This window comes from Grus americana, chromosome 29 (genome assembly GCF_028858705.1).
Source record: "Grus americana isolate bGruAme1 chromosome 29, bGruAme1.mat, whole genome shotgun sequence".
Lineage (NCBI taxonomy): Eukaryota > Metazoa > Chordata > Aves > Gruiformes > Gruidae > Grus > Grus americana.
In genome coordinates this window covers 3,275,656-3,298,124 of record NC_072880.1, presented here as the reverse complement: position 1 = coordinate 3,298,124, position 22,469 = coordinate 3,275,656, and the positions used below count along the sequence as shown (strand labels likewise).

At 69.4% G+C, this 22,469-nt stretch overlaps 5 protein-coding genes across 6 annotated transcripts; 3 read left to right on the top strand and 2 right to left on the bottom strand.

The window, feature by feature from the left end:
- Window positions 1–282: 282 nt before the first annotated feature.
- ADAMTS4 (ADAM metallopeptidase with thrombospondin type 1 motif 4) lies at window positions 283–4,235 on the bottom strand. The gene is made up of 9 exons (XM_054806102.1): window positions 3,915–4,235; window positions 2,968–3,291; window positions 2,586–2,718; window positions 2,324–2,494; window positions 1,932–2,218; window positions 1,665–1,851; window positions 1,382–1,557; window positions 1,134–1,309; window positions 283–1,044 (listed from the first exon to the last, which is right to left on the bottom strand). The coding sequence occupies exons 1-9, from the start codon at window positions 4,137–4,139 to the stop codon at window positions 636–638; spliced, it is 2,088 nt and encodes a 695-aa protein (XP_054662077.1). The 5' UTR covers window positions 4,140–4,235; the 3' UTR covers window positions 283–635.
- Window positions 4,236–6,236: 2,001 nt separating this feature from the next.
- On the top strand, window positions 6,237–12,229 carry NDUFS2 (NADH:ubiquinone oxidoreductase core subunit S2). Its single transcript, XM_054806111.1, has 14 exons — window positions 6,237–6,394; window positions 6,521–6,627; window positions 7,708–7,898; window positions 8,540–8,660; window positions 8,825–8,937; window positions 9,046–9,120; window positions 9,278–9,355; window positions 9,575–9,660; window positions 10,029–10,148; window positions 10,298–10,427; window positions 11,028–11,123; window positions 11,359–11,442; window positions 11,908–11,965; window positions 12,069–12,229. Exons 1-14 carry the CDS (start codon window positions 6,237–6,239, stop codon window positions 12,104–12,106), a joined length of 1,455 nt encoding a protein of 484 aa, XP_054662086.1. The 3' UTR covers window positions 12,107–12,229.
- A 458-nt stretch (window positions 12,230–12,687) lies between these two features.
- On the top strand, window positions 12,688–14,379 carry FCER1G (Fc epsilon receptor Ig). Its single transcript, XM_054806137.1, has 5 exons — window positions 12,688–12,854; window positions 13,233–13,324; window positions 13,531–13,572; window positions 13,867–13,887; window positions 14,241–14,379. Exons 1-5 carry the CDS (start codon window positions 12,797–12,799, stop codon window positions 14,295–14,297), a joined length of 270 nt encoding a protein of 89 aa, XP_054662112.1. The 5' UTR covers window positions 12,688–12,796; the 3' UTR covers window positions 14,298–14,379.
- A 931-nt stretch (window positions 14,380–15,310) lies between these two features.
- Window positions 15,311–19,236, bottom strand: LOC129197546 (Fc receptor-like protein 3). 2 transcript variants are annotated; one of them, XM_054806105.1, is made up of 11 exons: window positions 19,139–19,236; window positions 18,487–18,507; window positions 18,152–18,400; window positions 17,690–17,953; window positions 17,314–17,598; window positions 16,678–16,947; window positions 16,255–16,563; window positions 16,064–16,153; window positions 15,874–15,895; window positions 15,644–15,762; window positions 15,311–15,555 (listed from the first exon to the last, which is right to left on the bottom strand). In XM_054806105.1, exons 1-11 carry the CDS (start codon window positions 19,212–19,214, stop codon window positions 15,440–15,442), a joined length of 1,821 nt encoding a protein of 606 aa, XP_054662080.1. In that variant the 5' UTR covers window positions 19,215–19,236; the 3' UTR covers window positions 15,311–15,439. The 2 variants fall into 2 exon arrangements, with proteins under 2 accessions (XP_054662080.1, XP_054662081.1); XM_054806106.1 differs by lacking the exon at window positions 16,064–16,153.
- Window positions 19,237–19,949: 713 nt separating this feature from the next.
- On the top strand, window positions 19,950–22,367 carry PEX19 (peroxisomal biogenesis factor 19). The gene is made up of 8 exons (XM_054806128.1): window positions 19,950–20,063; window positions 20,521–20,612; window positions 20,726–20,891; window positions 21,208–21,293; window positions 21,374–21,535; window positions 21,622–21,798; window positions 21,875–21,919; window positions 22,015–22,367. The coding sequence occupies exons 1-8, from the start codon at window positions 20,009–20,011 to the stop codon at window positions 22,075–22,077; spliced, it is 846 nt and encodes a 281-aa protein (XP_054662103.1). The 5' UTR covers window positions 19,950–20,008; the 3' UTR covers window positions 22,078–22,367.
- Window positions 22,368–22,469: the final 102 nt, after the last annotated feature.

The window sequence follows — 22,469 nt, the reverse complement described above, 5'->3', positions numbered from 1 at the left end:
TGTGCCCGCAGCTCCGGCTGCCACCTCGAGGGATGGGTACGGGCCCACGGCCACCCCGAGGGGCGGTGCACGGCCAGGAGGAGGCACCCAATAAAGCCCCGTTTTGGGCAAGACTGGCGGTGCCCGTTTCTTGGGGGGCAGGGGGGTGCTGGTGGCTGCTGGGGGGAAAGACGGCGGGGAAGGATGCTGGGAGCAGTAAGGGAGGGTTAACGCAGCTGCAGCCGAGGGACACTGCAGTGCCTGGCACCGCCACGCCAATCACCACGCACCACACCAGCCGGCTCCATAAATAGCTTTAAATAACAGCGCTGCAATAAATTACAGCTGGGTGGCTGCGCCAGGGCAGGCCGCAGCCGGGGGGGGGGGTGTGACGCGGGGAGGGGGGTGCCCTGGGTCCTGCCCGGGGGGTCACCCCGCTCTGCCTGCGGGGGGGCTGAGGTAGACGTGGTTACCTGCACCGGGGCTGGTCCCATGCGTGGCACGAGCCTGCCAGGGCTCTGCCGAGGGGCTGCCCGATGCCGTCCTGTGGACGGTGCCCCTGCTCCCAGCGGGCAATAAATAACCAAATAAATAGGCACCGCGGTGCTGCCAGAATCGCGCTCTGGCAGAGCCACGTCCCAGTTGGGCTCGTGCCGCTACTTGTTGCGCCGGCGGCTCTTGAGGATCTCCAGGATTTCGGCTTTCTGCTTCTCCCAGGCTGCCGATGGGCGTCTCGGCGCCCGCGGCACAAAGAAGCTGTACTTCAAGCGTGGCGGTCGCTGCTCATCCACCACCAGCGCCTGCAGCACCAGGGGCTCGCGCAGCGGCCCCCGGCCCGTCAGCGTCTCGGTGGCTGCTGTGGCCCCGCTGTAGCGCAGGGTCACGCCGCCTGCCAGCACCACATCGGTCACGGAGGGCACCAGGACGTAGCCGCCGTTCAGCAGGGAGCCGCCGGCCGGCCACCGCAGCGCCAGGAAGATGTCCTCGCTGCCCGCCGTCGAGATCTGCCGGACCAGGAGGTGCGTGGCGCCCGCCGGGATGGTCACCACATCGTTGTAGCCGTAGCTGCGGGGCATAGAGGTGTTGGAGGGGGGACACCGGCTGCTCGTGGGTGGTATCCCCCCCTGCTGTGCCGCTGCCATCAGCACACTCACCGGCCTTTGGTGAAGGAGCCATAGACCTTGGTGCAGCCAGAGCCGTCACCGCCGCACGTCATGCACTTATCAAACTTCTTCTTGGAGCCGATGATGCGGTCGCAGCCGGCGGGGATGCAGCGGCCCTGCACACACACCCCCGTGCTCTCGGGGGAGCAGGGCGTCCCATCGGCCACCTGCAGCACAGCACGGCCTCAGCACCCACCGGCAGCACCCCCGGGTGCACAGCAGGCAGGGGGGACACTCACCCTCGGCTGCAGCACGTGGTAGTAGCCCAGGGTTTGGGACTGGCAGGTCAGCTTGCACTGGTCCCGCTCGGGGACGCCGCCGTAGCGTGGGACCCAGTCCAGGGGTGCCGGGAGCCCCTTGATGAGGTCGGGGCGATGGTTGTAGGCGGCACATTGCTCCTCCCGGAAGGTGAGGGCTGCCGGCAGCAGTGGGGCACGGTCAGCACTGGTGGCAGTCCCCAGCACCCCCCCAGCCCGCACCGGTGACCGGTGACCCCCCTTCTCCCCACCCAGCCCCACTCACGGGTGCTGCCGGGACACTCCTCCACGTTGCAGGACCGGAAGCGGGTGCGCTTGCCCTCGCAGTACCAGCCACCGTGACGAGGTGCCGGCGCGGTGCAGTTGCGGTGGGAGAGCTGGACGCCACCGCCGCAGGTCCGTGAGCACCCGCCCCACGGCCCCCACGGCCCCCAGCCGCCATCCACAGGTGTCTGCAGCCAGAAAACATGGTGGGGGCGTCGAACTGGTGCCGGCGGGTGGACACCGACCCTCCTGCCCCACCAGGACTTACGGTGAGCTCCTGCATGCGGCCGATGCCGACGCAGAGCCCGTCCATGCAGACTCTGCCCGGCGCGCACGGTGTGCCGTCAGCCCAGGGGAAGTGCTTTGTCTGGCAGACGGAGCGGCCGCCGGCACGGCCGGTGCACCACAGCGAAGCGCAGGGCGGCTGCAGGTCACCGCAGTGCCGCGAGTCGGGCCCAAAGGCGAGCTGGCATTGCCGCAGCACCAGGTAGACGCTGCCCGGCAGCGCCGAGGGCAGCTGCAGCCACTCTGGAGGCTTGTCCAGGAGGCAGTGACCTGCGGGGACATGGCACCGCTGCACCGGGGGTCCCTGAGGGCACCGGCATGGGATGTGGCTGCATCGGGACCCCGCGTGCTGGGACCCTGCGTGCCAGGTCGTACCGTGGCCGTTGTCCAAGAAGTCGGTGATGAAGCGGGCGCTGCACGGGGACCACATCTCACCAGGCTCCAGCGAGGAGAGGACGGGAGCCATCACGCGGCGGGTGGCTCCGGAGTGGCTGTTCAGCTCCCGGCAGGGCTGGGAGGTGTCATGCAGCATGTTGAAGACATGGCCTGCACCGGGGGACGACGGCGTCAGCTCTGGGGGGGCTCGTGGGTGGCAGTGGGGTCCCATTCACCCCCCACACCGGCCCCCGCTGCTCACCCAGCTCGTGGGCAGCCGTGAATGCCGACTGCAGCCCGTCATCCTCCACGATGGCACAGCTCCGCTCAGGGTCGCAGACGGTGCCCACGTCGGCCATGCCCAGCGTGTCACACGTGGCCGCCCCACACAGGTCCTGGGGGCAGGTGGGGTGTGGGGGGGGGCTTGGGGCACCCCCAAATCCAGCCAGCACCTGAACTCCCAGGGATGGTCCCTGGGGACCCCACCAGCCCCCAAAACCCACAGACAGCCCAGGGGCTTGGCCAGCACCCAAACACCTTGGGGGTCACCCAGGGACCCCACCAGCCCCCAACCACCCTGCAAGGATCCCAAAGAGCCCTGCAGCTCCCCCCAGGCCCCCCCAGCCATCACCCCCCCCACACACCTGCCGGGTGAAGAGGATGGCGGTGTCAAAGTGGAGGGGACTGTCCTCGTCGGGGACATTGAGCCCCTTCTGCCACTGGCAGAAGTTGCGGAGCATCTGGGCGGCATTGGGGGTGGAGGGGGGCCCGGGGGTGCCCTGGCCCAGCACCACCAGCCGTGTCACCCGCAGCTCCACCGCGTTGCCCAGGCTGCCGTGCCGGAAGGACCGGGCGGCCGTCGCCAGCACTGTCAGCAGGTACCGCCGGAGCCCTGCACCGTGGAACTGGGCCATCGACTCGTCCGCCACCACAAGCATCTCCACGTACCGTGGCACCGAGGCAAAGCGCTGCCGGGAATTGGGGTGCTGGGGCAGGGGACTGGCACTGGCCGGTGCCCCCCAGCACTGTGACACAGTCCCGGTGCCCCCCAGCACACCCCACCCCACACTGGTGTTCCCCATCACCGTGCACATCCCTGCCTGTGCCCCCCAGCACCGTTCCCGTGCCCCCCCAGTGCACCCCGATGTCTCTGGGCCCCGCGCCACCGCCCCCCAGCCCCGCAGGGTACCGGCTGCCCGCGGCCCCGGTCGCCCCCTCGGGGCGGGTCCCGGCGGTGCCCCGGGAGGTGGAGGAGAAGCCCAGCCCGGCCCGGCCCAGCCCATCTCGGTCCGGTGTATCCTGGTCCCAGCCTATCCCAGTCAGTCCCGGCCCAGTGAGTCCCGGTCCGTCGCAGCGCATCCCCGTCCATCCCAGTTCATCCTGGTCCATCCCAGCCCGGTCCATCCCATCCCGGTCCATCCCAGCCTGGTCCATCCCAGCCCGGTCCATCCCAGCCCGGTCCAGTCCATCCCAGCCTGGTCCATCCCATCCCAGTCCATCCCGGTCCGGTCCATCCCAGCCCGGTCCATCCCAGCCTGGTCCATCCCCTCCCGGTCCCATCACAGCCCGCGGTGTCCCGGTCCGGCCGTACCTTCGCTCTCCTCGGGGCCGGCCCCACGCGGGACCGTGTCCCGGCTTCGTCCGGTGCCGTTACGGGACACGCGGGGCTGTGGGCGGCCCCGGCGGAGGCGGTGACAGCGGCGACCAGGAGCGCCAGGAGCGCGCGGCGCATGGCCCGGGCACCGCCGCGACACCGCGACAGCGCGACAGCGGGAGGCGACAGACGATCCCCGCAGGCTCGGCCCCGCCGCCGCATTTAAACGGGCGGGAGAGGCGGCCCCGGGCAGGCGGGGCGGAGCGGAGCGGGGCAGCCCTGGCCCCCCCCGGGCCATTCCGGGAAAGCAGAGCCGGGTCCCCCGGGAGCGGGGCCGGGCCGGGAAACCCCCGCGCTGGGACCCCCCCTCACCGGGATCCCACTCACCAGGATCCCCCCTCACCGGGACCCCCTCACTGGGACCCCCCCTCACCGGGATCCCCTCACCAGGATCCCACTCACTGGGACCCCCCCTCACCGGGATCCCACTCACCAGGATCCCCCCTCACCGGGACCCCCTCACTGGGAGCCCCCCTCACCGGGGCTGCTGCAGGGCATCCCTGGGGCAGCAGGGGCTGGGGTGGGCGTCTGCCGAGGGTGGCCTTGAGGTGCCCGGGATGGGCACGGGACTGGGGGCACCCCGGGGGGGGCTCCCCTACCCTGCAGCACCCACTGCCCCCTAACACCCCACTGCTGCATCTCCATCCCTCCTCATCATCTTCATCCCTCCCTGTCATCCCCCCCCCCCCCCCCCGTCGCTTCCCATCCCCTCCCTCCCAGCCCCATCCGGTGTCAGCCCCTCCGTGCCCCCTCCGTGTCCGCAGTTCCCAGCAGAGCCACCGCTGTGTCACCCCCGAGTCACCTCCTGGCCCCCAGCCTGGATGGGCAGGACACGGGCCCCATCCTGCTTCCTCCCTTCTTGTAACAGGGGGGGCCGGGCCCGGCTGCCCTTCCTGCCCCGTCACCCTCCAGCACTGCCAGTCGGGGGGGGCCGGCGTGGCCCCGGGTGCTGCCGTGCGGGTGCCGGTGCCGGTGCCGTCCCCGCTGTCCCCAGGAGAACAACAGGGTGACGTGGCCCTGCACAAAGGGAGATGGCGGCACCCGGCGCTGCCGCACAAAGGGCCTCTGTGCCGATGCCGCAGCGGTGCTCGGCTGCACCCATGGGACCCTGCCGGCACCGCAGCTGGGCCCGGCTGGAACAGCACCTGCCCGACACCCACCCGTGCCCGGGAGTGGCGTCACTGGCAGGGCATGGACCCCACCGGGAGCCCACCGTGGTACCGGCATCTGCCACAGCTGGCATCCGCTGGGCTCCAGCATCTGCCACAATCGGTGTCCGCCAGAGCCAGCATCCGGCACAGCCGGCTTCCCTAGGATCTGACATCTGCTCTGGCTGACATCCCCCATCTCCGGCATCCCCCATCTCCGGCATCCCCCTCAACCCCAGCATCCCCCCCAACTCTGGTATCTCCAGCTCCAGTGTTTCCCAGTGTTAGCATCCCCCACCTCCAGCATCCCCCAGCCCCAGTTTCCCCCCACCATGGGGCACCCTTGGGTGCTGGCAGGGGCTCAGGGTGGGGAAGATCCTCTTGGCTCAGCCTCCAGCCCGGGGCCGGATCCAGTCCCAGCAGGATGGCCCTGGGCCGGGGTGGGGGGGGGCGGGCTGGCGGCCAGCGGCCAACATCTGGACGGCATCACTCCACATGGCCACCGTGACTCACGCCAGGTCGGGAACAGCCGTGACGTGGGGGCCGGGCAGCCGCTGGCGTCACTGGGGCCAGTGACGTGGGAGCTGGTGTGACCCCGCAGCCGTGGGGACGGGGGAGGGGGAGGGGACGGGGGGGCACGGAGGGTCCTGGCACAGCTGGGTGGTCCCCGTGTCCTCTGGGAGGGGGGCACATCTGGATGCCGGAGCCGGGGTATCCCCAAGTGGGAGGGGTCGGGGGTGCAGTGTGGGCGAGGGGGTCACAGGACAATTTTGCTCAGGACCCCCCCCCCCCGCCCCCAGACGGGGACACCGCGGGTGTCCGGGGAGGGGACAGGGGCCACCTCCAGCCGCAGCGTGGGAGGCCTGGGGACACGCATCCCCCTGCCACCACGCTGGGACACCCCGCTCCTCCTTCACCCGGCGCGTCCTGCTCCCCCCGTCCCTGCTCCCCCCGTCCCTGTCCCCATCCCCATGGGACCGCCTCTGCCCGGCACAAAGATGGCAGCGACGCCACCGGAGGTTTCCCGGCTGTTTCCCTTAGTAAAGATGACGGCAGAACTGCCCACGCTCAATATGGTGACGCAGCAGGGCTTCGCCTGCCCTCTACAAGCATGGCGCCGGGCCCCGCCCCCGCCGCGGCGCTGAGGGCGGGGCGGCGCACGCGCAGTGCCAAGGGCAAGATGGCGGCGCTGCGGGCGCTGGGGCGGCTGCGGGCACCTTCGGGGCTGCGGGCGGCGGCGGCGGCGCGGCTGGGGCCGGCCCCGGTGCGGTGAGAGCGGGGGTAGCCGGCACCTGAGGCCGGGGCGGGAGGCAGGACCGGGGCTGGGGGCGGCGGGGCTCGGGTTCAGGCGGGGGGCCCGGATCGCCCCCCTCACGGCTCGGCCCCGTCCCGCAGGACGTCGCGGCAATGGCAGCCCGACGTGGAGTGGGCCCAGCAGTTCGCCGGCGCCGTCATGTACCCGAGCAAAGAGACGGAGAAGTGGGTGCCGCCGCCCTGGAACGGTGAGGGGCGGCGGGGGGCGTCAGCGGCGGGGGCGAGCGGGGCTCCGGGAGAGCGGCGGGGCCCTGGAGGAGCCCTGGGGCCCTGCGGAGGGAAGGCCGAGGCCCCGGAAGGGTGTCGGGTGCGCTGGGAGGGCTCTGAGGAGGTGTTGGGGGCCCTGGGTGGTCCTTGTAGGGGTCCCGAGGCCCTGAGGGAGCCCCGAGGGGCTGTTCGGGGCCCTTGGGGGTGCTCAGTGGGCTCCAGAGCCAGGCCGGGGCTCGTTGGAGTCCCTGTGGGGGCTCGGGGCCCGTGGGGGCTCCGTGGATGTCAGGTTGGGGGTTACACGGGGCAGGGGGGCCCTGGGCCAGTCTGGGGCTCACTGGATGCATGCAGGGGCCCGGGGCTCACCGTGGGTACCGGGCCCAGAGGGTCTGGGGGGGGTTGTGTCTGGGGGGGGGGGGTCATGGGCACCTGGGTACCCAGGGGTGCTGCTTGGTGGGTGCTCGGGGCCAGACTGGGACTCACTGGGTGCCTGGTGGGTGCCCAGTGAGGACTCAGCAGTTGCTTGGGGGGTGTCTTGTTCTCCTGAGTGTCCTGTGGGTGCCTGGGTCTTGGGGTGCGGGTGTAGGGGGTGAGTCCCCTGGGAGCTTTAGCCCCATCCATGCCCCCCAAGCTGCTGCAAGGGGCTCCTGCGTCAGACCCCAGTTGGGCTCTGAGCTTCTCATCCCTCACTTCTCTTACTAGCTCTGCAAACCTCCCTGTGCTTGGTCTCTGCCGTGACCCTGGCCCCTCCGCCCACGCAGCATTGGGAAGCTGCCTGGGTCCCTGTGCTCTGGGAAGAGTGGCCAGCGCAGGCTGAGCCTCCCGGGAGGCAGCGAGAGGCCCCCGGACCTCTCCGAGGGCTCTTGTGTTGGGCTGAGATGGGAGCTGGCCGTGGGGACGCCGTGTTCCCAATGTCCGGCCAAGCACTGAGATCGGTTTGGACGTCTGTCTGGCATCCGCTCTGCGTGTCTGTGCTGCCGGGAAAGGCGCTCGGGGGCAGCGACGCTTTGGGGGGTGGGTGTTTCTCCCGGCCTGACTCTCCTCTTTCCTCCCCCGAGCAGACAGGGACCCTGTGGCTCACAAGAAGGTCTCGAGTTTGACCATAAACTTTGGGCCCCAGCACCCGGCTGCTCACGGGGTCCTGCGGCTGGTCATGGAGCTGAGCGGGGAAACAGTGAAGAAGTGTGACCCCCACGTTGGCCTCCTGCACCGAGGCACCGAGAAGCTCATCGAGTACAAGACGTACCTCCAGGTAAGGCACAGCAGGCTCCCAACGCTTCCCCGTCCTGGGGACTGATGTCTGTCTGTGGGGAGAGCAAGGGGTGTCCTTTTGGGGTGAGGGGCTGTTGGTGCCCGTCTGTCCGAACGAATACATCAGCAGCTTCCTTGGCACACTGGGAGGGGATTTATTTGCCTGTCAGGGTTTGCAGCGGTGTTTGTAAACAGACCTCGCTGATTTATTGTCCCGATCAGGTTTAACCTTTCTGCTGGCGGGAGAAACAGGGGGGGGGGGTGTGGGATGATGACGCCACCTTGGCTAGCCACTGCGGTTCGGGGCAGCGCCGTGATGGCTGCGCTCAGCTGTGCAGCGGCGACAGTTCTCAGCTGGTGAGTGCTGAAGGTGCAGGATTGGGCCCTTGCAGTGTCTGTGAGCTGGAAAACTCTCGCAGACGGACATTGTCTGTCTTCCTTCACGCCTTATCCCAAGGCTGGGCTGTCTGCTCCAGCCCGGGACCGGAGTTCTTGGCTGCTGCTGTGCTTGAAGCGTCCCTGAGCCGGGAACATGCTGTGCCTGGGGGCTGTGTCCTGGTGCTCCCCAGCTGCGGTGGAGCCTCCGAGCGCTCCTGACTGTCCCAGGCCTTTGCCACCACTCATGGTTGTTTCTTTTGGCAGGCGCTGCCCTATTTTGACCGTCTGGACTACGTCTCCATGATGTGCAATGAGCAGGCCTACTCCCTGGCTGTGGAGAAGCTGCTCAACATCCGCCCGCCTCTGCGGGCTCAGTGGATCCGAGGTGAGGGCAGCCGCGTGCCGTTTCTGCAGGGGTTCCAGCTCCTGTCCAGCTGCCTGCTCTGCTGGGGGCTCATAGCTCTCGACTTTCTGGGGCTCCCATTCCCTCTCCCCAGGGGGGCACGAGGCCAGAGGTGTTCACCCCCCCTGCACCCTCTTTGCCCCCAGTCCTCTTCGCGGAGATAACCCGGCTGCTCAACCACATCATGGCCGTGACCACGCACGCGTTGGACATCGGGGCCATGACCCCCTTCTTCTGGATGTTTGAGGAGAGGGAGAAGGTAAAGGGCAGCGTGGCCATGCCGGGAGATTGAATGGGGCAGATCCGGCGCTCTGTGCTGCCCACGGGGCCGTGCCATGGAGCAGCGGGCTGTCCTCTGTCCCCACAGATGTTTGAGTTCTACGAGCGGGTTTCGGGGGCACGGATGCACGCCGCCTACATCCGCCCCGGTGGGGTGCACCAGGTGAGGGCGGCCACGCCGTGCCCTGTGCTCCCTGCAGAGCCCCCCAGTCTGATGTGCGGGGTGTCCCTGTGTGGGGGTGGCCCCTCCGGTGCCTCCCTGCCCGCGTCCCCGGTGCCACCAGCCGCGCACGGGCTGACCTCCCTCTCCTCCCACGCAGGACCTGCCCCTGGGGCTGATGGACGACATCTACGAGTTCGTGAAGAATTTCTCTACGCGGATAGACGAGGTGGAGGAGGTGAGGTGGGACGGGAGCCTGGGAGAGAGGGACACCCCCCCATTTCCCTGCACCCTGAGGGCTGGGGTCTCGCATTGTTTGTCCCCTGGGCACAGCCAGCGTGGGGTTATTCCTCCTGTGGCAGCGGTGACAAGGTGACGTGGGTCAGGAGAGGGGGTTCGCGGTCCAGGAGAGGCAGCTGGTGCGGGGTACCAGTGACTAACGGCCTGCTACCCGCAGATGCTCACAAACAACCGTATCTGGAAGAACCGCACGGTCGACATCGGGGTGATAACGGCGGAGGAGGCTCTCAACTACGGGTTCAGGTGGGTCCGGTGGCTCCCGGGGATGCGTGGGGGGCTCAGCCTCCTGCTGCTGCCCAGGTGATCATCACCTGCAGAAGGATTGGGGTCGAGTCCCTGACGGTGGGAGTCCCTGGGGCCGATGGGAGCCGTTTTGGGGACCGGTGACACCGGTGACGGTCAGGGCATTGCTGCCTGGTGGCAGGAGCTGTGGTGCTGCGTCCTGTGCGGCTTTACGTACCCACTGTACCCCAGCTGTCCTCCAGGCTGTGGGTGTGTGCAGGCAGGGAACGTGTGGCCGTGTTCCCCTGTGTCGGGGTCCACTCCGGGGTGCATGGAGGAGCTGGGGCCCCCCCTTCGGGCCAGCGGCTCACCCACCTCCCTCCACCCAGTGGGGTGATGCTCCGGGGCTCAGGGATCCACTGGGATCTGCGCAAGACCCAGCCCTACGACGTCTACGACCAGGTGGAGTTCGACGTCCCCATCGGCTCCCGAGGCGACTGCTATGACAGGTACGTCGTGCCACGGCTCTGCCGGGGGCTGTGGGGGGACTCGGCAGGGTCACACCTCCTCCGTGGGCCTGTGGTGAGGCCGTGGCTTCCCCATGAGGCGCCCTCTGCGTGGGATGTGTGCATCCTGAGCGGCGTGGGGGGTCCCACAGGTACCTGTGCCGCGTGGAAGAGATGCGACAGTCCCTCCGTATCATCCTCCAGTGCCTCAACAAGATGCCTGAGGGGGAGATCAAAGTAGATGATGCCAAAATCTCCCCTCCGAAGCGGGCAGAGATGAAGGTAAACACGTTTCCTTCCCCCACCGGGCCCCACCACCAGCTGCACATCGGTGCTGGCAAGCAGGAAACGCGGTTTGGTGTGTCAGATGCTTGTGCTGAGAATTTTACAGTGTTAATCTGCCGCTGCATCCGTCCCTGGGCTGGGCTGGGGGCTTGCCTGGCCTCCTGTCTGCCTGGCCTCCTGTCTGCCTGGCCTCCTGTCTGCCAGCCCTGCCAGATCTCGCAGCACGTGGGCAGGGAGGGCGGCTTTGTGCCAGGGGGAGGTTTGCTGCCCGCTGAGGCCGCTCCTGAGCCCTGTGGCGGTCCAGCCCCATGCCAGAGGGAGGGGATCTCCCTTCCCCGGCTCTGCCAGGCCCAGCCCAGCTTGGCCAAAAAAACCACTCTGGTGTAGGTAGAGGCCGGCAGGGAGGAGACCCGGCAGCTGCCCTGCTTCCACGTCCCACACATTTGCTGCTAGCGGCTGTGTGAACGCGGCCACCGCCCCGGTTCCCACGCTTTGCTCCCTGTTGCCAATCGCCGAGGCGCAGGCAGGAGACGGGCAGCGTTTTCTGCCCGCACCCAGCCGCACGCCCTCAGTGACGGTGCCCTCCTCTCTCCACAGACCTCCATGGAGTCGCTGATCCATCACTTCAAGCTGTACACAGAGGGCTACCAGGTGCCCCCCGGAGCCACCTACACGGCCATCGAGGCCCCCAAGGTGACGCTTCTCAGGGTGTTATGGGGACAGTGGGCTCTGGCATGTGGTGACGGGTGTCCTGGCTGCCCCGTGCCACTTGTGGGGACATCCCGGTGCTTCTGTCACCGGCTGGGTGGGCTGTCCCCGGGCTCCCCCACCGGATGGGCGTCTGAGGGCTGGACGCTGTGGCTGGGACAGAGCCTCAGCCCCCTGACAGCGTCACCACGTCACTAACCCTGTCCCCGCGTCCTTGCAGGGTGAATTCGGCGTCTACCTTGTCTCGGACGGCAGCAGCCGCCCCTACCGCTGCAAGATTAAGGCGCCCGGATTCGCTCACCTGGTAGGAGAGGCTGGGGCGGCTGGCAGCATCACCGTGCCAGGGCCCACAGCAAGGGTGGGATTTGGACTGGAGGGGACGAGCGCATCCCGGGACGAGTTTGGGAGAGAGAGAAACATCGCCGCAGCGTGGCCCCAGCGCGGCGGGCCAGGGCTGGTGTCCGTGGGTCACCTCCTGCGTGTCCCCAAATGCGTCTCGTGCCTCTGCCGTTAGAGCCGGTTTCCGTTCTCTGCTGATAACTGGCCACTTCCCTCCGTCCCTGTGGGGGCAGTGTCCCCTCCCCTGCCTGCCCCCAGCCGTGGGGGGCCGTGGGTCCCGCTGTCAGCACAGCACTGGCTCCGGAAGCGGTGAGCCGTGCCGGACCCCGCTTGCCCACTCCACCCTCCTGCCTCCACAGACCTGGGGCCGGGGTGATGGGTGCTCGGGGGGGGGCTGTGGGCTGATGGGGGTCCCTGTGCTCTCCTTCAGGCCGGCCTGGATCGGATGTCGCAGGGCCACATGCTGGCAGACGTCGTGGCCATCATCGGTACGTTCCTTCCTTGGGCTGGGGGCTCCCACAGCTCTTGGGGGGGGCTCCTTTCCCGTTCAGGGGGGGCTGGCTGTGTCCTAATGCCTCTCTTTCTCCCCAGGCACACAGGACATCGTCTTTGGGGAAGTGGATCGGTGAGGTGGCAGCCCCGGCTGTCCCCGCTGTGCCCGTCTCCTGCTGTGTGTGCTGCTCCGGGTGCGGGGAGCCCCTGGCACCCCTGCACCCCCTTCCTCATCTGAGTCAAATAAAGCCTAAACCACGTCCTGCCTGTCCAGCGTCTCTGTCTTCGCCTCAGCCCTTCTCCTCCAGCTGAAACCCGGTGAAACCCCGCTCTTCCTCCTTTTCTCACGTGAGGCTTGTGGTCGAGAGCTTCCCCTTCCCGTGGTTGCAGCCCACAGGACGGGGGGAGCCTGGAGCGACCCCCGGGGTTTCATCTCCACCAGCCTGGGTTTGGGTGCCTCCAGCACCTGCAGCCTGTGGGGCCTTCCCTGAGAGCCTTCATCTGCCCGGGGCTGATGGGTGCTCCCGCAGCCCCCCACGGGTGGCCGCAGCCGTGCCAGAGCAGGGCCGGGGTGCCACGAGGTCTGGGGCAGACGGGTGACGCCTGGGGACATCTCGCCTGGCCCTTGAGCAATGGCCCCACCGCCCTTTGCGGGAAGAGGGGACGGCTACGCCGGCCAGTTCCCCAGCGCGGCCGGGGACTGGAGGAGGGGGGAGGCGACACGGGGGCGGTGCGAGCTGGCGGGGAGGAAGACGCTGGCTCTGTGGTCGCTGACTCCGGTGCGATAGCCCCAACCCGCTGGACCCCGCTCGGGGCCACGCGGAGGGATGGGCATCCGCCTGCTGCTCGCCGCCACCCTGCTGCTGCTGTGGACCCCGGTGGCAGGTGGGGATGGGGACAGGGGTCCCGCGGGCAAGGGGAGCGGCCGGGTGGGCATGTGGCCGTCGGGCTGGCTCCGTTGATGGTGACCTGGCGCCTTTGGGACGAGCTGGGATCCGTCGAAGCCAAACGTCCCCTGGGGTGCTCGTGGCATGGAGGGACGCCCCAGGCTGAGTCCTGGTGGGCTCCGGGGCTCTCCGATGCTGTCCGGGGGGATGTCGGTGCTGCCTGCGACCCCCCCGGGACCCTCCGCCATTGCGCAGAAAGGGACAACGCTTGGATGCGGCAGAGCTGAGCTCGTGGCAGCAAGGACGGGTGCAGGATCTGTCCCGGGGCGATGCTGACCCAGGGACCCCCTCCCACCCCCCCCTCCATCCTCCCCAGAGGCCCTGATGGAGCCGGAGGTCTGCTACATCCTGGACGCCATCCTCTTCCTCTACGGCGTCGTCCTCACTGTCCTTTATTGCCGCCTCAAGGTGAGCACCAGGATCCACCTGCCCCGCTTGGGGACCCAGCTAAACCCCTTTGGGCCCTGTTTTTTGGGGGGACCCCAGGGAGGCCACAGCCCCAGAACTTCCCCACCCGTGCTGGGGCTTTTTCCTCTTCTTACTTCTTTTTTTCTTTTTTTTTTTTTTTTCCCCCCTTTTTGTCTTTTGGGTGATCCCCTCATCCCCCCCTGCAGCTCCAGGTTCACCAAGCGTCGCGGCAGGGAGCCAGCAAGGAGGTAACGGCGCTGTCGGCAAAGGGCGGCCGGGATGGGGGAGGTTTGGGGCTGGGGTGCCCTGGGAGGGATGCCCCCCCCAGCCAGTGCCTGCCACAGACGGTGCTGCAGCCATGGAAGGGGAATTGGGGGGGGGCTCTGGTGGTCCAGGATTGGGGGGAAGAAATCCAGGAAACCTCACGGCTTCCCCCCGCTTCCCCAGGGAGTGAGGGGAGGGGTGCAGGGGGCTGGGGGGGTGTGTTTGTGTGTCCCCCTCCCCCCCCAGCTCTTTCTTTCTCTTTCTCTTTCCTGGAGCAGAAGGAAGAAGCCATCTACACCGTAAGTCAGCCTAGGGGGGGACATATCCCAGCGGGATCCTGTCCTGGGGGGGGTGGTCCTACCCACGGCTGCTGTCCCCTGGGGTGCCACCACCCCATGGGAATGCCCCGCCCTGCAGGTGCTGTATCCCATGGGTGCTGTAACTCGGGGGGGTGCCCTGTCCCCCCTGCCCCACGCCCCCGCCTTGGGAGCACCTGCTCTGGGTGCAGCCCCCCCACAACGACCTGCAGCCCTTTTCCTGGGTCCCATGTTGGGTGGGAAGCCCCCACAGTGGGGTGACAGTCTCGGGGGGGTGTGTGGGGGGTGGCAGTCGGGGGGGACACAGGGACCTTGTAACCCCATCTCCCACGCAGGGGCTCAGCAGCGAAGGACAGGAGATGTACGAAACCCTCCAGATCAAACAGTCCTGACCCCCTCCTGCTGCTGTGCTGCAGCTGCCCCTCGTCCATCTCCAGCAGCTGGGGACCCCACCATGGCCCCCCCGGCCCCCCCTCCTGGAACTGTGATGGAGAACCAGAGCTTTTTCCCCCTGGAAATGGCTGGGTTTGGCCCCAAACCGCCTCTGGCCAGGCACAGGCACAGCCCGAGTGCCGCCACCGTGCTGGGACCCCCTGAGCTTGGAGGGGGCTGAAGCTGCCTGGGGTGCGTGGTGCTGCCCCCCCCCCCCCCCCGCCTTCTGCTGCTTCCCCCCAGTAAAGCAGCACCATGTGCAAACGGGGCAGGAGCGCTTCTGTAACGGCGAGGTGGGAGCGGGGGACAGCGGCGATGGCACCGGCTCCCGGTGCGGCTGGACGCGGGATGGGGACGATGGCACCAGCTGCCACCAGCGAGGGGCACAGGACAGGGACAGCGGCACCATCCACTGCGGGGGGACAGGGACCCCCTGGGCACGGTGGCACCATCTGATGGGGATGGACCCCTGTGGCCCCCGCTCTCGGTGGCAGCTGCCACCGTCTTTCTGGGTGGAGGAGACACGCCTGGGAGAGAAAAACGCCATTTCCCCCTGTTTAACCAAAAAGCTGCATTTTGGGGACAATACCATGGAAATGGCTCCTGTGGCCTCCCTGGCCCCACAGAGCCCTGGGCGGGGGGAGCCCCCAGCACCCTCGGGGGTTTCGGCACCTTTCTTGAGGCACAGATGTGGCCTGGGGGGGGGGGCCAGCAGGGCCAGGACAGGGAGAGCCCCGGGTGCGGGGGGACCTGCCGGAGGGAGGGGGGGGTGAGTGGGGCGGGGGGGGGGCACAGGGGGGTGCTGGAAGCTTTGGAGAGTCCTGGCAGGACTGGGGAGCCCCGGGAGGGGGAATGGGGGGCCCTGGGTAGTCCTGGGGCTTCCCCACTCTGCCCCCTGCCCCGCCCGGGCTGGGCTCTGCTGATCCGGATCGGGCCCCCTGCAGAGCAGCCGCCCCACGGGAGCCGTGGGTTGTGCGTGCGGGGGTTTGCCCGAGGGGGACACACACACACACACACGCCAGCGGGCACCAGCGCAGAGGTGGCGTCCCCAGTGACACCCCCCCCCCCCCCGTGCCCCTCCCACGCCGGTGCCCCGCGGGTGTCACGGGACGTTCTCGTAGGTGTCACTCGGGAGCCGCAGTCGCACGTGGGGAGCCGGCAGCACCGCGTAGACGACGGTCGGCTCCTGCGGGGGTGCGGGACGGGACCGGGACGTGGCTGGAAGGGGAAATGGTTCGGGGACCCGGGCTGGGGGGGTGACACGCGTGGGCAGCGGGTCCCGTGTCCCCCCCCACCCCGTACTCACCGCCGCCCCTCTCGGTAACCACGACGTGGGTGTACAGCACCTCCTCGTCCCCCGCTGCCCCGGGGGGGGCTCTGGGCTCCGGCTGGTGACCCTCGGGCTCTGGGGGGGCAGCGGGGTCCCTGCGGGGACAAGGGGGCGCCTGGGGCGGGGGCAGACGGGGGGGGGCGGCGATGCTGCTGTCCCGGCCCCGGGGAAAGGGGCTTCGCAGTCCGACCCCCCTCCCCGCTCACCTGTCCCAGCTCTTCCCAGCGGCTGTAAGGCAAAGGGGGGGCATCAGCGGTCCTGGGGTCCCTGGGGTACCAGTGGCGAGACCCCTGGGACCCCTGAGACCCCCAGACCTCGAGACAAGGGCCCCGGGGCTCAGCCTTGCATTGACAGGAAGGAGGGGGAACCCCGGGACCCCCAGACCCCAGAACCCACCCGCACGGTGCCGGCGGCAGAGGTGCCAGCCCACGGTGGCAGCGAGCAGGAGCAGGAGCAGGAGGGACACGCTGAGTCCCGCGGCCACGGCTGGGGACGGAGTGGGGACGAGCCCGGGTCAGCCCCAAACCGGGGGGGGGCCGGACCCCCGTGGGGACACTGGGGAGGGGGCGGATGAGCGCAGGCCCCACCTGTGCCCTGCTGCCACCGTTCCTGTCTTGGCTGCGTCACCGAGAGGGTCAGCACCGGACTGCGCACCTGGAAGATGCGGTGGGTGCCGAGGTGGTTGGTGGCCAGGCACTGGTAGGTCCCGGCGTGGGTCGGCCCCACGGCCCCCAGGGACAGGACAGGCCCTGAGCCCAGCTGCTGCCCGTCCCGCAGCCAGGTGAAGGTCACCGGCGCGGTGCCCGCCTCCACCGAACAGGTCAGGTTGAGGCTCTCGCCCGCCGGCACCGACGGCTCCGTCCTCGCCATCGTGATGGTGGCGTTGGCCACCGGCACTGCCACGCGGAGAGACGGTGCTGGGGTCAGACCGGTGGCCATGGCCATCCCGCAGCGCGGGGTGCGGTGATGCTGGGGAGGGGGGGCACCCAAAGCCGGAGGGTCCTGCTCACCCAGGACGGTGACCCACAGCGGCAGGCTGTCGGCCGCGGTGCCGCCGTTGGTGGCCGTGCAGTGGTAGCGGCCGCTGTCCTGGGGCTGCACGGCGTGGAGCTCGTAGCGGGGGCCCGTGGCCAGCGGCCGGGCCAAGCCGTGCCGGTGCCAGGAGAAGGAGAGGGGCCCGGTCCCCGCGCCCACCATGCAGCGCAGCACCAGGCGGTCGCCCTCCACCACCTGCCCCTTGGGGGGCTGCGCCACCAGGAACACCCCCGAGACCGGGACCCCTGCGGGGAGGAGACAGACAGGGACAGGGGACCCGGGGAGGGATTGGGGGTCCTGGGGACCAATGGAGGGGACCCCAGGGAGAGAGGAGGGGACCCAGGCAGGGATGGAGGGGCCTCAGGGAGGGGTGTGGAGACTGGGGAGGGGTGGGGGGACCCCAGGGAGGGACAGAAGGATCTGGCGAGGGATTTGGGGACCCGGAGAGGGATGGGAGGACCCGGGCAAGGATGGAGGGACCTGGGAAGGTACAGGGGGGCCTGGGGAGGGATGAAGGGACGTGGGCAGGGATGGGGGACCTGGGGAGGGATGTGGGGACCCGGAGAGGGCTGCAGGGCACCGGTACGTCCCCATCCCCCCCGCACACTCACTGCGCACCGTGACGGTGACCAGGGCGCTGTGTTTCCGCACGCTGGCCGTCTCCGTCCGCACCTCGCAGGAGTAGTTCCCCGAGTCGGACAGCCCCACGGCCGGCAGCTGGAGCTGGGGGGAGTCCTGGGGTCCCCCCACCACCACCTCGTCCCGGTAGAAGACGTGCTGGAGGTGGGCGAGGGGCCGCAGGGGGCTGGGCTGGCTGAGGCAGCCCAGGGCCAGGGGGGCTCCCTCGGGGGGCTTGGCCGGGCCCTTCAGGTGCAGCACCGGCACCGAGAAGAGTTCTGGGAAGGAACCGGGGGGACAGTGACACCGAGCCCTCTGGGGAGGGGGGGCTGCGCCCCGCCGGGTGGGTGCTGGGGAGCAGGTGCTCACCTTGCACCACCACCGGCACCAATGCCGACTCCTGCCCCTGCACAAACAACTTGTTCACGATGGCGCGGCAGCGGTAGCGCCCGCCGTGCTGCAGCTGCAGGGGGGACAGGAGCAGCTCGGTCCCCCGGGAGGGCCCCCCCAGCGCCTCCTGCTCACGGAAGAACTGCACCCGGGTGATCTTAATGTCGTCCCAGGCCCGGCAGCGCAGTGGCACCGTGTCCCCCTCCAGCAGCACCCGCGCCGGCACCTGCAGCACCAGCCATTCTGCAAGAGAGGGCCGGGGCGGCCGGCGCACGGGGATGCAGCCAGTGGGCTCCCATTGCACGGGGATGCACTGGTGTGCACGGGGATGCAGCCAGCGCCCATGGGGGTGGGCTCCTGTCACACAAGGGGCGAGAGGCTGCGAAACAGAGCCCACCCGGAGCCCTCGGGGCACCCGTGGGTACCCATCGTGCCTCTCACCATCTGAGAATCTCAGAGTGATGGGGGGGCTGAGCTCGGCGCCGGGGCTGCAGCACCGGTAGCTGCCGCTCCCGAGGTAGTTTTTGGAGACGTAGATGTAGTTGGATGTTATCTGCTGCTGGAGCCGCTGGCCGATGTACCACTTGGTGGGACCGGGTGCACCGGAGCCCTGGCACCTCAGCATCACCTTCTCTGATGTGAACACCGGTGTCCAGGGGGGGTCCAGCGTGAGCTGGCTGGGCTGGGAGCCTGCAGGGTGACGGGGACACCAGGCTGCCAGGGCCACCGCGGGCGTCTGGGGACTGCGGGGTTGGGGAATGGCAGCGAGGACTCACCAGTGAGGCCAAGGGCTTGGGCTGGAAAGGGAGAAGGGGAGAGGGGCTGGGTGGGGGCTGCTGCCACGGGGACACTGGCACCCGTGGGAAAGGGCGCAGAGACGGTCCCCAGGACAGCTGGGACACCCCAGGGGACACGGCTGCATCAGAGCCGCCCACGCGCTGCATCTGCGTGGCATGGCCAGGCTGGTGCAGGGCTTGGGGACACCGCAGGCACCCCGGGGTGGCACAGAGCATGGGGAAACCTCCACCAGCCCCACGGCACCCATCCCCATGGCCCCATCCCCATAGCCCTGTCCCCACAATCGCATTCCCATGGCACCTGTCTTCATGTCCCCATCCCCACGGCTGCCCCAGCCCCATGACGCCAGTCTCCACATCTCCATCCCTGTGATGTCTGCCCCCCCAACCCTGTCCCCACAGCCCTGTCCCCATGGCCACCCCAGCCCATGACTGGGGTACAACCCCATGGGCTGGCTCTGCTGGTGTTTGGGACCTCGGGGGACCCCGCAGCCACCCCATGCTCCCTCCCCACAGGTTGGCTGGTGCCACCGGTCTCTGCCTCAACCCGCTGCTCCCCAAAACGGGGAGGGGTCCGGACGCCCATCCCCGTGGCATCAGGTCCCCTGTCAGCCCCTGCCTGGGCACTCACCCCAGAGGAGCAGCGCCATGCTCCTGGCCATCCCGGCATGCTGCTGCGTGCTGGTGGGGCTACCCGTCCTTTGCATAGCAGCTATTTGGGGAAAGGGGAAGGAAGCGACTTCCCCGGACCTGAGGCTTTACCCCGGCCCCGGAGACACGTGCCCGGAGACGTGTCTGGCACCAGCGAGGGACAGGCTTTGGGTCTGGAGGAGCCACCGGCCCCTTCGCCCGGGGGGGGGGGGGGTCCTTCTGGGCACGGGGACCCTCCAAGCACGTGGGGCACGAGTGGCCTCGTGTGTGTGCTGCACTCATGAGGGGCTGAGAACCTGAGGGCTGGGACCCTGAGAGCTGGGTCCCCCAAGGGGGTGAGACCCCAAGAGCTGGGTCCCCCAAGGGGGTGAGACCCCGAGAGCTGGACTCCGACGGCCGCGACCCTGAAGGGCTGAAACCCCAGGGACAAGGACCTCGAGGGCTGGGACCTCGTGGGCGGGGACCCCGAGGGACTGGGACCCTGAGAGCTGGGACCCCCAAGGGGGTGGGACCCCAGGGACCGGGACCCCAGGGACCGGGACCCCGTGGGCTGGGACCCCGTGGGCAGTCACGGCTCCCCGCTCCGGGGGGTGTCACGCCCCGCCCCAAGCACTGCGGCGCCACCTGGCGAGCGTACGGCGGAACCGCGGTGAGAGGGGCGGGGTGCGAGGGGCGTGCCCTCTATAGGGGCGTGTCCTACAAAGGGGGCGTGTCCTGCAAAGGGGGCGTGTCCTGCAAAGGGGCGTGTCATATGGGGGCGTGTCCTATAGGGGCGTGTCCTACATGGGGCGTGCTCTACAGAGGGGCGTGTCCAGAGGCCCCGCCCCCGCGGAGGCGGAGCGGGGCGAAAATGGCGGCGGAGCCGGGCCCGGGCCCCGACCCGGAGCTGGAGGAGCTGCTCGACAGTGAGTCGGCGGGCGGGGGCCGGGGGTTGAGGGGTGTGGGGCCCAGGGGTGCAGTGGGGCTGGGGGTTACTGGGGTGCGGTGGGGCTGGGGGTTACTGGGGTGCAGTTATTGGGGTGCAGTGGGGCTGGGGGTTATTGGGGTTCCATTGGCGCTGGGGGTGCAGTTATTGGGGTGCAGTGGGGCTGGGGGTTGTTGGGGTGCAGTTATTGGGGTGCAGTGGGTGCACTTATTGGGGTGCAGTGGGGCTGGGGGTTATTGGGGTGCGGCAGGGCTGGGGGTGCAGTTATTGGGGCTCAGTGGGGCAGAGGATGTTGGGGCAGGGCCGGTGTTGGGGTCCGTGGGGCGCAGCAAGGTGGGGTGAGCTGGCCCGTTTGGGGGGTCGCTGGGCTGCAGGGCCAGGGGGGTCCCTGGGATGGGGGTGCCCGGGGGTCCCCCTCAGCCTGGCCCCTTTCCCAGGTGCCCTAGACGACTTCGAGAAGGCCAGGCCCGCCGCCCCCCCGCCGCCGCCCCCCCCCGGGTCCCAGCCCTCGCCTGGCGACGCTGCCAAGGTGCGACGCTGCCGGGATGCGGCCTCTGCCCTCGCCCCGGCCCTCGGGGTGGGAGACACCGTCCCCGCGGGGGAGGCGGAAGGGGGGGGCCCTGACCGTGCCCCTCTCCCCAGGCCTCCCTCTTCGCCTCGCAGGAGAGGTTCTTCCAGGAGCTGTTTGAGGGGGAGCTGGCCTCGCAGGCGGCAGCCGAGTTCGAGCAGGCCATGCAGGAGCTGGCCCGGGAGGAGCCGCACTTGGTGGAGCAGTTCCAGAAGCTGTCGGAAGCGGCGGGCAGAGTGGGTGAGTGGGGGCTGGCACGTACCGGCCCGCCATGGGACGAGGGTTTGGGGGACGCCAGCGGCAAAGGGGGTTCTCTGCCGCACCAGGAGGTCTCGGTTCAGCTCGGGGCTGGTGGGCGCCTCTCTGGTGTTGCAGTGCTGGGCGTGCTCCCGCGTGCCGGTGGGTCTCCGAGGCTCCTTGCCACCAGCCAGCACCACGGTGGAGCGGGATGGGGACCTCCATTTGGGAGCGGGGTCCCCAAGACAAGACCCCGACCCTCGCCAGGCGGGGTGCCCAGTGCCCCCCGTCCCCGACTGTCGTCTCCCGGTCCCTGCAGGCAGCGACGCGGCATCGCAGCAGGAATTCACCTCCTGCCTGAAGGAGACGCTGAGCGGCCTGGCCAAGAACGCCACCGACCTACAGGTACAGCCACCCCCCCGCCGGCCAAGCGGGGTGTCCCTGAGGGTCCCCCATGTCCCGGGGAGCTGACGGTGTCCTTGCAGAACTCCTCGGCTTCGGAGGAGGAGCTGGCGAAGGCACTGGAGGGGCTAGGGCTGGAGGAGGGCGATGGCGAGGGCAGCGTCCTGCCTGTCATGCGGAGCATCATGCAAAGCCTGCTCTCCAAGGACGTGCTCTACCCCTCGCTCAAGGAGATCACCGAGAAGGTGGGCAGTCCGGCGGCACCAGGATGGGGTGGGGGACACATGGGGGTCCCAGCCTGACCTGGCCCCCCCTGTTGTCCCCCCCGCAGTACCCTGAGTGGCTGCGGCAGCACGGCGAGGCGCTGCCGGCCGAGCAGTACGAGCGGTACCGGGCGCAGCACGGCGTGATGGGCCGCATCTGCCGGCAGCTGGAGGGCGAGCGGCCGGGTGAGGGCGAGGAGGAGCGGCGTGCGCGCTTCGAGACCCTCCTCGACCTCATGCAGCAGGTAAGCAGGTGAGGGGGATGACACGGACACCCCCCAGCACCCAGTGCCACCCTTACCCCCCGTGTCTCCCGTCCAGCTGCAGGACCTGGGGCACCCACCCAAGGAGCTGGCCGGAGAGTCGGTGAGTGTCCCCAGGGACCCCCTGGGGGGGGGGGGGGGGCCCTGCCCGGACCCCCCCAGATGTCTGGGTCCCCCGGCTCACCCTTACCCCTGCAGCCCCCCGGCTTCAACATGGACCTGCCGGGGGCGGCGGGCGGCGAGCAGTGCCACCTCATGTAGTGCCGGTGGCGGGATGGGGGCTCCCGCGGCCCCCCAGTGCTGCGCTGCCAGGGACGGCCCCCGTGTCGTTACTGACTAATGAAGACCTCGACCAGGATGAGGATGGAGGATGAGGACGAGGAGGCTGAGCGGAGCCGAAGCCGCGGCTGCCGAGGAGCGGGGCTGGATGCGGCAGCACCGGCTCTGCCGTCCCACCCTGGGGGGTGCCTGGGGTGGGGGGGGCGCAGGGACCCCCGGCCCTGGGGACACGTGCGTGTCCTCTATGTCCCCAATAAAGATGTTGGCAACTACACCGGCTCCCGCCTGGGGAAACTGAGGCAGGGGTGGCTGGTGGCACGCTGCCGAAATGGGGGGGGGGACGTGGGGGGACCCGACAGTGACGGGGGGGACGG

Excerpts from the sequence above, each read along its gene's own strand:
- ADAMTS4 (XM_054806102.1), bottom strand. The coding sequence starts at position 4,139 with ATGCGGCGGCGGGGCCGAGCCTGCGGGGATCGTCTGTCGCCTCCCGCT. Across the intron at positions 1,852-1,931 it reads GCCGCATGCAGGAGCTCACC|ACACCTGTGGATGGCGGCTG; the intron begins GTAAGTCCTGGT and ends TTCTGGCTGCAG. Across the intron at positions 1,045-1,133 it reads GGCTCCTTCACCAAAGGCCG|CTACGGCTACAACGATGTGG; the intron begins GTGAGTGTGCTG and ends TATGCCCCGCAG.
- NDUFS2 (XM_054806111.1), top strand. The coding sequence starts at position 6,237 with ATGGCGCCGGGCCCCGCCCCCGCCGCGGCGCTGAGGGCGGGGCGGCGC. Across the intron at positions 8,938-9,045 it reads TGTTTGAGGAGAGGGAGAAG|ATGTTTGAGTTCTACGAGCG; the intron begins GTAAAGGGCAGC and ends CTGTCCCCACAG. Across the intron at positions 11,124-11,358 it reads CGGCCATCGAGGCCCCCAAG|GGTGAATTCGGCGTCTACCT; the intron begins GTGACGCTTCTC and ends GCGTCCTTGCAG.
- FCER1G (XM_054806137.1), top strand. The coding sequence starts at position 12,797 with ATGGGCATCCGCCTGCTGCTCGCCGCCACCCTGCTGCTGCTGTGGACC. Across the intron at positions 13,325-13,530 it reads TCCTTTATTGCCGCCTCAAG|CTCCAGGTTCACCAAGCGTC; the intron begins GTGAGCACCAGG and ends CCCCCCCTGCAG. Across the intron at positions 13,888-14,240 it reads AGGAAGAAGCCATCTACACC|GGGCTCAGCAGCGAAGGACA; the intron begins GTAAGTCAGCCT and ends TCTCCCACGCAG.
- LOC129197546 (XM_054806105.1), bottom strand. The coding sequence starts at position 19,214 with ATGCAAAGGACGGGTAGCCCCACCAGCACGCAGCAGCATGCCGGGATG. Across the intron at positions 17,954-18,151 it reads CACTCTGAGATTCTCAGATG|AATGGCTGGTGCTGCAGGTG; the intron begins GTGAGAGGCACG and ends CCTCTCTTGCAG. Across the intron at positions 17,599-17,689 it reads GGTGCCGGTGGTGGTGCAAG|AACTCTTCTCGGTGCCGGTG; the intron begins GTGAGCACCTGC and ends GTTCCTTCCCAG.
- PEX19 (XM_054806128.1), top strand. The coding sequence starts at position 20,009 with ATGGCGGCGGAGCCGGGCCCGGGCCCCGACCCGGAGCTGGAGGAGCTG. Across the intron at positions 21,536-21,621 it reads TCAAGGAGATCACCGAGAAG|TACCCTGAGTGGCTGCGGCA; the intron begins GTGGGCAGTCCG and ends TCCCCCCCGCAG. Across the intron at positions 21,920-22,014 it reads AGGAGCTGGCCGGAGAGTCG|CCCCCCGGCTTCAACATGGA; the intron begins GTGAGTGTCCCC and ends TTACCCCTGCAG.